General features: G+C 49.2%; 1 protein-coding gene across 1 annotated transcript in view; it reads right to left on the bottom strand.

Moving 5' to 3' along the window:
- The window catches only part of SCD (stearoyl-CoA desaturase (delta-9-desaturase)), an 18304-nt gene extending 9995 nt beyond the window's left edge, over window positions 1-8309 (bottom strand). The window contains exons 1-2 of the mRNA XM_010146114.1: window positions 8099-8309; window positions 4719-4771 (exon numbers count right to left, since the gene is read on the bottom strand). Coding sequence (XP_010144416.1) covers window positions 4719-4771; window positions 8099-8309 — 264 coding nt within the window. The remainder of the gene's footprint in view (window positions 1-4718; window positions 4772-8098) is intronic.
- Between the last annotated feature and the right edge of the window lie 3510 nt (window positions 8310-11819).

Raw genomic sequence — 11819 nt, 5'->3', positions numbered from 1 at the left:
CAGGAAACACAGAATGGCTAGAGACAAAATGAAAGTGTTGGAGCAGTTAGAGGAAGTCAGCCTGCAGCAAAGTTCCAGACAGAGCAACACAACAGCAGACCTTTCCTCAAACCTGTATAAGCGAGAGAGGAACCCATGGAAAGCACAGACTGGGGCAATAAAAATCAATATGAGAGCGTCCAAGCTACCACAGGCTTCCTGAGCAACGTGGGGCAAATCACTGCAGCTCTTCATCTCTGACAAGGGAGTAGGCTCCCCCTTACAAGACTTGTCACAAGGGTTGGTTCTTCAGCATAGTATCATCTGTCATGGTGCCGGATTGTCAAAATTGTATAAAGCAACTGCTTCCATATAGCTCTGTGGTAACAGCTCTGCAGTCCACCAGGGAACAGCATCCCCCTTTCCTCCCACCCCAAATAATTGAGTGTCTTGCTTTCCTATCTCACCACTCCTAACTAAATCTCTTTTGCATTCTTTTCATCTATAGGTGATAGATGATCTTGCAGGTCTGGAGATGGACACATCAAAACCAGGGATAGGCTTCTCTTCTGCCTCCTTTGTGACCAGAAGCTGGCTAGAAAAATATCTAACCTACCATCCCACTGTAGCCTGGGCTTTCCCTTCAGCTCCACCACTGACTTCAAATCTGCCCAGAGGCTCCCATTCCCACAGTCCTTTTGATCGCCACCCTCTACTCAGCTCCTGCACAATTTACAGAAGGAAATTCCAAAGCCAACAACTCATTGCAAGTCATGCCCATGGCAGAGGCAGCAGTTGCTGGACCCAGTTGAGCTTCAGGCTGCTTCATGCATTCCCGCTCTGCACAGGTCAGAAGTAATTCCCTGGCCCTGTGTCAGCTACTGAAAAAACACATCCCTCTCCCTTTGGATCACATGTTTATGTCTGCTCTAGTCTGTGTGTTCCTCCATGTCCTCTTGAGACCTCTGCAATTTGAGTTGGCTTCCAACACCTGGTCCCAGAACTAAAATGGAGAAAAGACCCCAATAGGGTCATAGCAGCACTACACTAGGAAGCTGGTGATAAGAAGAAAATTGCATCAGAAAATTGAATCTTTTTCTATGAAGGAAGGGTCATGAAGTCTGGCAGGAAGATGGAGGGCGTTCAACAGTTGGTTTGCCCTGTAAACTCAGACACCAAGAGGGAAGGGTGCGTACCTGTGCCGAGGACAACTGACCCCCCTTCAGCCCCCTAAGGGAGGGTACGTATTCTTACCACTCCCCCAGGGGAAATGCTTTCCTCGTTGTAAGTTTGCAGATTTCAGGCAATTGGCTCAATCATGAAAACAGCTTCTTATTCTTACATGTAAATCCGTGGACAGGCATCGCTGGTATGCTTGACAATACCATTCAGTCCAGCCAAATGGCTCTAATAAAGCTTATCTTGAATCCAGAAAATAGATACTCTGCTAGAAACTTGCGTGGAATCAGAGATCTGAGATATATGCAAGGCACTGTTGCCCCGCTCTTTCACTCAAAATAATCCAGGCTTTATTTCCTATCATGTCCTGCTCCCTCCTCTTTCTGTCACCAACTTTTGTTTTTTCTACATTCCAAAACTAATCTTTTACCAGTTAAAAGCTGGTCTTGGCTGATTTAACATTCTCTTCTGTCCCCTTAAGCTTGCACGTCCCCTCTTCACTCCCATTCTGCTGTATGACAGTGACCTTCCCTGTCTGCTGATCTGACCATGACTTCGGATCACCGTTGCCCTTGACTTCCCCGCCTGCTGCCGAATGCAGGGCAAACCCCAGACCAGCACACCTCTGCAGGCTCTTGGAGGAGCCAAGCAGTCACTGGTCATAGCTGATTTACAGGACATGAAGAGGGATGAAACCACATGCAAATGCAGCAGGATCTGGCCTTTGTAAGAGATGATGGACCTGAGCAAAGTTCACACTCCAGCTGGCCAAGCCTGGAAGGGGAGAAGGGAGGGATGCTGGAGCAGGGCATTTGGTTCAGGTCTCTCTTTAGCCTTACTGACAGGAAAGTACTTACGCTGAATACTTTGAAGGTCTCACCCAGTACCATGATGCTGACTTGAAAGTTATGAACCAGCTCATGACCAGTTCCCCATTGGTTTTAGATTTTAAGACTCATTTTAAATCAGTCATACAAAGATTCATATAGAAGAGCAAACCTTGAAAAGGCATCTAACACATGACTCTGGTGTGCAGAACCTCTTTGGCCTCAGGCACTGCAATAACGAAACCTGGTCCTGGATGTTTCAGGTACCTCCTACTAGTAGAAGTGTGATTCTCCCTTGAACATAAGCATCTACGCTCTGCAAACCACATTTCTGAAAACCTCTGGACAACTTTATACCTATAGTGCATACCTCAGCAGCTGAGGTAAATTTCCAAGCAGTTTATGGCAGAGCTGAAAGCAGCATCCAAGAGTCTGGATTCAACCTCCAACCTATACAGACTCTATGAAAAACATCAGACAGGGAGACTGTGATAAAAAACAGCAGCTTGCCATGGATGTGTCGGGCAACTTGCTAGGGTAAGAGCCCAGCTCTCCACTGTGGGGCAAGTAGGCATGAGTTAATGGTGCACTGGGGACATAAATGAACTATGCAATTGTTCCTGATCTTCAACAGCACTAGAACGTAAATGCCAGGTTAGGTGAATACAGGCCCTATTTATAGCCCGGGCTTTCCTCTCTGGTGGATGCTCACGTGCCGACTGGGAATTTCTTGGCCTCCAGGAAGATGACTCTGGCTGAGGACTGAGGTATTTCAGCTTTGCGAGAAGGAATCTCATCTCTCATATAGCAATTATCGGAATTTGCCTATAGCTATCCCCTCTGGGAACAAATAATACCAGCAACGAAGATGTATCAGCAAGCACAAGAAATCACAGAAGAAACATGGTGGAGACATTAACAGACTCAGAAACCGGACTTGTTTTTGGGTAGCCTTGCCTGAAAGCATTTGTTAAAGAACACCTACTGCCTTCAGGAGCCCTGGCACAGAACAGTCACAGCCTTCTCCAAAGCCCATGAACCTCAGCAGCTCATGTGGGCTTCTCTCAGAGCTGCGTCTCAGGTCATTACAATGGCCACGACTCTCTAATTATACTACTGTGCTGCCTTGCCTCTTGCCCATATACAGCAGCTGTAGTTTATCTACGGAATAGACTCTTTCTGTAGGAAAAGAGCTGATTCTCAGTCTATGCGTACAAGGCACCCAGCCCCACAGAAACCCAAACCCTACTTGGGGACTATTAGCTCGATCAGCCACACCTAAGACTCATGACAGTGACAGATTGAAAAGCCTAGTGGAAAGCAGAAGAATGCAGCACCCTAATGATTCAGACAGTTCATCCCTGCAAACAGGTACAATGTTGCATAGCCAGGGAATCAGCATCTCACGGGGAAGAAGAAAAGCTCCTCCAACATCACCCACTAGGAAGGAACTGGAAAGAGAGTAGAGAAGGTGAAATGAAGTAGCACAGGTTTTCACAGCTGCCCTGTGATGCTGCCCCAAACTGAAGGACATAGGCACTCCATCAGCTGAGGTTTCAAAGTCATCTTTCACACTGTCCTGGTTTAAGATAAACAGGCTTAGTTTACCTTTGGTTTTGTCCCAGGGTGCATGTGCCTATGGAGCACCTGGGAGCGCCTGATCTTGCCCAGCCCTGAGAACTGAGCCTGTGTGGCAGAGGAGAAAACAGACATGCCAGACAGCCCATGCTGTATTCCTCCCATGATGTCAGCACATCTCATTGGCTATGGAGTTCTGGTGTGCCCCTGCGCTTCCTTTGAAAATGTGTGGCGGCAGGGCCACGTGCTCCGCGTGTTGCGCTGCCACATGTTCCGCTGCCACTGCCATTGCTGCTGCTGCTGTCTGCTCTCTTCTACTGCTCCAGCCACACGACTGCTGCTCTGGGAGGGTTAACAGCTTGGTAGCCTATATTACTGTTTCCCCAGCCATGGTTCAGGCACCCACCCCACCGGCTGCAATTCTGTATCAATTTGTTCATATTTTGCTTTCTGTGTATAAATATCTTTCTGTTGTTATTAAAACTGGTTTCGTTTCCAAACTCAGCAAAGCCCTGACAACCTTTTTTCTTCTTGTCCCTTTCTTCAACCCTCCCTCTTGGGAAAGGGAGGGGGCTAATTAGGGAGAGTCTGTCCTCTGATTGGCCAGCCTTGGTCAACCGGTGTACACACCATGCTTTGAAGTATCCAAGATCTGAAAGATTGTCAACTCACAGGTGATGTCCCCAATGACCCATTCACCAAGAATACAAAGAATTATGACCACTGGCAGTAATATGCGCTCAGTGCTCCAAAAATTAACCCCCAAACTCAGCTATGTCTATACGACTCACTAGCCTTTACCTCTTCAGGGCCTAGATTCAGATGCCAAGTTATGAAGGGAAGCCAGGAATATGCTAAAGGTGCTGTCACCTGCAGTCAACACCAAGGATGTTTACATGAAGAGGTATCCCTGCTCCAGCAGGTGCCCTGAGCTTCTGTCCAGTAAAAGGGAAAACTACAGCTCTGGACTGTTACTTCCTTGCCTCTCAGTACTGCTAACCAGGTGGGTCATGCTGCCCTCAGGAGAGAGACACCAAGAACAAGAAAACACATAGGCTCCACAAGGGCACAGGAGCTACTGTTGCTAAAACCTAACTTCCTTACCTGGCAAAAGCAGAACTTCCCCTCCACGGTCAGAGGAGAAGCATGCCACCTGCTAGTTAAGCCTGGAGAGGACACTAAGTAGTGAGGTGTTGCCAGCAGTAGTCCTGATGTGAAAGTAACAGAAAACTTCTGTGACTGTTTTGCAGGACACATCCCTAGGGGAAGTACTGGCTGAGATTTTCAGACTGTCAGTTGTCTGAATTATCCAGCAAGATGTTCCTTGATCTAAAGATGATACAGCAGCCACATAAACTGGTTATCAACCCACGTTTCTGCCACCACTGACATTACAGGGAGCTGGGATGTTGTTAGAGCACCATGTCAAGAGGAACCGTCACTGTTTTGACTGTTTTAACACAAACATCATCGGTCTGCCGCACCTGAGGCCCAGGAAGACAACCTGCAAATCATGCTTGCAGGGAGGCTCAAATGCAGTTTGCATCCTGCCCTTCCAGACTCCATCTCTATGCCATTTGGCAAATGGGGTGAAATCTGCCCTGTGATCCCTGAAAAGATTGCTAAAGACTTTGCCGAGTGCAGTGGAGAAGATGGTGAATAAAAGGGGAGCTGGCTAGTAGTGCTGGAAGGACTCGGAGAGCTCTCATAATGGTGAGCTCTCACCTGATCAACAACTCCAGCTCGTTCTGGGAAGCTCTGTACCAGAAAGAGATCAGGGGATACAATGCACATAGCAACACAGAACAGCAAACAATGATGAAGGCAGGGCTGGAGAGCTTGAGAGACAAAGAGGAATAAGCACATAGAGAAATGAAAACAAAAGAGGACACAGTCATCAATATAACTGGTTTCAAAGGGACAGGAACATCAAGGAGATGGTGGCCTGGATGAAGAGTGTTTAAGCAGGGGATTGCTCCTCATAAGAAAGTACAGAAGACAGATCAACTATCAGGCACCACAGCTGCCTGTACCACCACAGCAGGGAACATCTGGGGTCACGTTAATTTTGTATTCTACGTACACAGCCTAAGGAAGGAATGATCTGAAAAACAGAGAGAGAAACAGGCAAAAACCCCAGCAGCTCCAGGACTACCACTGGGAGAGCTGCCCATGGTGTACCGCTGCGAGCAGCATAAGTCTCTGCTGCTCTGTCCTTGTGTGTAGAATGGGAACAGCAGTTGTCTCCTTACTAGTGCTGGGAAAATAACAGCAAGTCTCTGAGATGACAACCACAGATGCCTTGCATATGCTAAGGAAAGGCATGATCTGAGAAAAAGTCAATGCAGGAAGGAGCAAGGCACCAAAGAACCTTCCTGAGAAGTCAGACCTGTGGAGGATCAGAAGATCTCAGCTCTGGTCAGCACTGGAGGAGAATGGACTATAGGGGAAAGCTCTGACCTGGCTGCAGGGTGCAGGGAAGGGTGGTCCTTTCCTAGAATAAATGCCAGGGATGCAGGATAGGTAGTTCTGTGGAGCTACTCCAGCTTTGGTAAGGCAGGATGGGTCTTCAGCCAGTCCAGAACAGTGCAGTTCCCCCAAACTCCATGTCCTTCTCCCATTCCCAGAGCATCTGTCACTCCGGAAGCCACCAAGGAATCTTGCAGTGCCTCACAGTGGCAAGAGAGCAACTGGCACTTCACACCAGAGTTGACTGAGAGGAGAGCAGGAGGGACTGGCATCGGGTAAAAAGCAAGGCAGATTCCCACAAAATGCCATGGGATGCCATACAGACACCCCAAACAGGCACACAGTTGCAGACACTGACCCAGAGACCATTTTGGGGTAAGGTGGGGCTTAGCAGAATGCAAAGCAACACTAACCTTCTGGACCAACATGCTCAAGCCCACTTAAGTATCTCAGGGTAGCTCAAGACAGAAGCATTGGAAGGGTTTGGAAATCATGGTGCATCTCAGCTGCTTGAAACGAAACCAGTAAACACGACTCTCCTTTTCCCTTCTCCTTGCCCCAATGCCCTCATGTATTTGGTTGGGGTTGGAGGACCCGGGCTGTCAGTTTAGCCTCCAGCTGAGAGCCCAGGGATGGGACACACAGCAGAACTGAGAGCCCTGAAATGCTGTTGTGCTGAAGCTGCATGTGCTGCCCAACCCAGAGAAAGGCACAGCCTGTCAGGTTTTCACAAGGGAAAGGCCCAGCAAAGTCTACTTTCATAACGCCCCCCCTCCCCAAGGCCATGCTGGCTGTACAGGGAACACATCAGTGCCTCTACTTCTGCACATGCTGTGGCCAGCCTCTGAACAAGTGCTGTGGCCTCCAGTGATGCTAATCCCCCAAGCCTCCGTCTGTGAGATGCTGAAATGGTCCAGGAGGAGAACAGTCAGTCTGGCCAATCAGAGAGCCATCTCCTTCCAGGTCCAGCTGGGATACTTGTGCTCTCTGCCATGGGAAAGACAGACTTTGAGAGCATGATGGAGCAGGTGGATCACTCCAGGGCCTGTCCACAGCTGGGCTGGCAAGAACGCTGCCTCCAGCTGCGCGCTTCACAGAAATCCCACTGAAACCAAAAGTAATGCCAGCAGGTCTCAAATTAGACTGTCACTTTTTGTTTCAGGATGCTCTGTTTCACAGGAAGCCATGGGCTGGATGCAATCTCTCGACCTTCCCACTAGGAGCTGTTTGGCTTCTTGACTCCACCAGAGGTCCACACAAAGGCTCACGGAAAGCAAGGCTCCCCTGCAGCCTGGGCCCTGGGCCCAGCTGCCTTTCAAGCAGTCAAAGGAGAATTTTGGTTCCTACCCAGGACAAGGTCTCTGAGGAAACACAGCTTTGCCTAGCTACCTTCTGCCCGTTGTGCTTTCCACTGGAATTTGCTGCCTGCAGAGCCGATTATTTATTTTTTGGAAGTTGTCAGGCTTAGTTCCAGGATGATGGGACTAAATATGTGCTTTTCTAAGAATGGTATGACCTGAGCTTCAGACTTTTACCTTCAGCACAGCTGTACTTTGTCTCTTTCTCCTCACACACACGTGGAGGCTCTGTGGGATTTACCCTCTCTTGGTAAGGACAGGAATCTTGTCTTTGGGCAGCACCCTCATGCCAAACAATGCCCTGTACCTTGCCTCCCCAGCCATTCCTTAAAGTGCTCTTGCTAGCATCTTCCTTCCTTTCTGTGACTGTCACTGCACACCATCAAACGTTTTCCGTGCTTCACCCCAGAAGTGGCTGCACTTTCAGGTGTGGGCTATTCCCAGTTTAATGCCTATGAAGCAAGTTTGTTCTTTAACCAGCCAAGCAGTCCCCTGCCAAATCCTTCCCTCTCCTGCATGACCTTCCAAGAGACACTAGCAAGCCCTCCCACAGCTTGCTACAAAGGTGGCTGAGTAGCTTCTTCTAACAAATGACCTCCACTTACTTCTTTCTCCTCCACAAGTCTGTGGGCCTGAAGGAAAAAAAAACACCACCCAATAGATTTGGGGTTTGCGGATGCCAAGAAACAAATGGAGAAATGTTCTTACCCCATGCCAATGTCTGGATCTTCGCATAAGGTATCAGCACCAACCCGAATATGGCCCCTAGATGCAGCAGGCTCATGAGGATGATATTCCTCCAGACATATCGCAGCGGGGGCTTGGGACCCTCTTTCTCCCGGTAGGTCTCATCAAAGATATCATCTACCATGCCTCGGTCTCCTGCCAAGTCCTCGTGATTGATTAAGTTCTTCTCCATAATGGCATCCCCATTCCTGGTCACCCGGGAGGTGATGGTGCCGACAGTGGTGGTGCTGGAAGCGGAGGAGAACTCCTTGGAGAGGCAGCAGTGGACATTTTCAAGAAAGGAAAAAGCAAAAACAAAACAAGAAGTTGGTGGTTATCAATGCAGGCAATAGAAACACAAGCGGCTAGGCTGGCAGTACCAAGACTCGCAGCCTGCAGTTTCCCTGGCAGGCTCCCTTCTCTCAGCTGAGCCCCTGGCACCAAGAAGAGCCTGCTCTGGCCCCACGGAGCCACAGCTCGAGAGGGAGGGGGCCTGATCTTTCTGAGGAGAGAATAGTGGACAGGGTGCAGAAAGTAAAGCAAAAGACTTGAAAGCCAGTCTTTTTTCCACCAGTGGCTTTGGTGAGATCATTTGCAGACTGCCAGGATTTTCATTTTCCTTCAGTTTTATTAGTGGGCGTTTTTAGGTGGGCTTGTGGTCTGGGCTTGTGCATAAGCAGACAACAATAAAGGAAATCTTGTGAATGAACAAAGAGGTGGGAGAGAAATATGGTCTGAAACATGGTTTTATAACAAATCATTGGGCTTCTCCTGGTATCCTGCCTCTTTGAGTCACCCCACCAGGAATCACTGGGGGAACATCAGGAATATCCACAGAAGGACTCCTGCAGGATGCCTCCTTATTTCCCCCTGCCCCACCTTCTAGGCTGGGACACAGTAAGATTGACACGCTTGGAGATCAGTGGATGGAAGCAGTCAAGTGATGTACTTCCAGTTAGACCTACAGCTCCTATCCCATGTGTGCTGCTGAAGCGCTCACCCTCTCCCGCTTTCCAGCCACAGGCAAACTGAGGCATGGGAAGACAATCCTCTGAGCCAAGGCCACCAGCATGCAAAGAGGAAGTTGTAAGCAGCAAGTTGGCTCAGCCTGGCTTCTGACTCCCTTCTGTAATTGTGACACAACATTCCCTCTGCACACGCTTGTTTGCCCTGGCTGAGTGACAGCCTGCCCAATCAGGCATGCATGATGAAAAGAGCAGGCAGGACTGACCCTAATGAGACAGGTCAACGAACCCTGAATCACCGATTTCCATCTCCATCACAACGGCCACGTGCTTGCTGGTACTTGCAGCCCTTTGTCAGGCCTGAGCCCAAGCCGACCCCAGGATGCCAAGCACCTGGGATGCCAGCGGAGGAAGGGCACACTGCCCCCAACCCCTCGCCTCCCAGGAATCTTCTCAAAGAACATGTACCTCCACTGCCCACACCACAGCCTCCACGAGAGAAGCGGCAATAACGGTCAGCCAGCAGTAATGGGAGAGACAGGACCGCTGGATGGAGCATGGCCAAGCCAGGAAAGCTCCTTTCCCAACAGAAATCTCTCCTGAATTAACAGCAGATTCCCACCGAGGCACCCAGGATTCATAAAAGATCCCTGTCCTGCCATGGCCTAGTTTCCTGAGGGAGGCATTAAAATCAGGCAGGCGAGGCAGCTTAAGTGGCCACCCCAACTCCTCCCTTTCCCCAAGGGCAGAAACTAGAGGGTTACAAACATACCCTCCTATGGGGAGGATCTGGCAAAGCTGACAGATTCCCCACAGTTGGGAAGTAAAATGATCACCACAGAGGGAGCCCTCTAAGCTTTTTCTTCTGGAGCCAAAGGTTAGAGAGGAAAAAAACCTGCACACAAAGTATCCTGCTGCTTTCTCCAAACCTAGGCAGCTGCTGAGCTCAGGACTGGCTCCCTCTGCATCCTGGCTATAGGCTATCTCTGCTTGCTTTCCTAATTGATGTTTTGAGGATATGATACTCTGACCTGATGGAGAATTTAGAGGCAACCTCCCCAAAAAGAGCCATGAGAAATGCCTTCTAATCCAGAGAATAGGCAAGGAAAAGTCCTGCCTATTCCAAAGTGTCAGATACTCTCATCTGGCATTCTGGCAGGAAGGCACAATTTTCTTCCTTGGCTGGAAGACGATCTACCAAAAAGACCTAAGACTTGTCTAAGCAGGAAGAATTCCCAACAGAGATCTGCTGGTATAATTAGATGGGTAACGCTCCCCATATGGACATGCTGCTTCCTGAGTAAGAATGTGGGGTTGGAGTTGCAGTTTTCTCCTCCATGATAGCTTATGTCACTGTCAAAGTCACACCGGGGCAGAGGAGCAGGAGGGAGAGCGCAGAGAACACAGTCAAGAGGAAAAAACCTCTTCTTCCAGAGTCTCAGTAGCCACATGAGGAATTTTACCAGCACACCTACACTGCTGGAATTACACTGATAAAATCAAACTGGTCATTTCTCACACGTAAACTAACCTTAAATCAAAAGGGCTATAAAGCATCTGTGAAACACAGCTCCATCACTGCTGATTTGATGCAGAGAGCATGGAGGGAAGAGGGAGGGAGAGTGGGCAGCTGGAAACCGGGGAAATGAGGAGGAAAGAAAGAGGATTTAAACTCATTTATGGCCATAGTGGCTCCTGTGGCTCCTAACAAGGAAAATGGGATGGGGATTGATCTGGGGTCTAGAGCTGAGAGGGGGAGGAGGCACCTAAAACATTCTCCTGAGCTCTCCCTTATTCCTGAATGACTCTGTAGCTCTCATCCGCAGAACAGATGTGCTTCCCCATCTCCAACCTCTCCCACACACCCTACCAGCACTGAACACACCATAGGTGATCCTGGCACCCAGCCATCTTATACAACCAACTGCAGCTCAAAGGCTACCAGAGTGGGTTCAGCCTAGGTGCCCCAGGGCACTGAATCTCGGGTCCCGTATATCTGAATACGCCCCATGTGACCCAGTGACAGGATTCTTTCCAGCCTCCATGATACGCCCCAAAGTACATGCCAAGACCATGAAACATGGTCTGAGCACACTGCCCTTGGCATCCGTTTCAGGTGGGAAGAGGAGCAAAGTTCTCTACATCACAGCATCCCTGGAAGGTCACAGCACCTGCACAAAAGGACAAGGGGGAGACCCACCCTGTGCTGGCCGCAGGCAAGAGAGAGGGACTGTGATTTTACCTCCACTCCTCAGCACAGGCAGAATAGGGAAGGATGAGAAGGCGAGCGCCGGAATACCAGAATCAGCCCCTGCCTCCCCATGGGCAAAAGTAAAAAAGAAATCTCCAAAGATCCAACAGCTCTATGTCTCTTCCTGGTGTTGGGTTATTCAGACCTTCTAATGCCAAAAATGGGAAGTCTCCCCATTGTATGTTTGCTTGGCTCAGGCAATGCAGACACATTCATTTCATCTGGGCAGCTGGCTGCTTTCACCTTGCGTCTGTCCTAGAAGCTGCTCCCTGCTGCAACATTTGCCTTAAAAACCTTTTAAGTGAAAGCCCTTTCTTATTAAAAAAATTAAGAAAATTTTAAAATTCACAGTCTGAACACTACCAAAACACCCACAACCTCCTGGCACAAAAGGCCTTCCTGAATAGCCCTTACCAGCGCGCTTCGATGGATGTTTTCAACACTCAGTTTATCCGAGGGCATTGCCTCCGCGGGGAGATACGCCAGC

This window comes from Buceros rhinoceros, unplaced genomic scaffold (assembly GCF_000710305.1).
Source record: "Buceros rhinoceros silvestris isolate BGI_N320 unplaced genomic scaffold, ASM71030v1 scaffold8142, whole genome shotgun sequence".
NCBI classification, from domain to species: Eukaryota; Metazoa; Chordata; class Aves; order Bucerotiformes; family Bucerotidae; genus Buceros; species Buceros rhinoceros.
The sequence above is the reverse complement of the archived record's forward strand: the minus strand, read 5'-3'. Positions and strand labels throughout refer to the sequence as shown.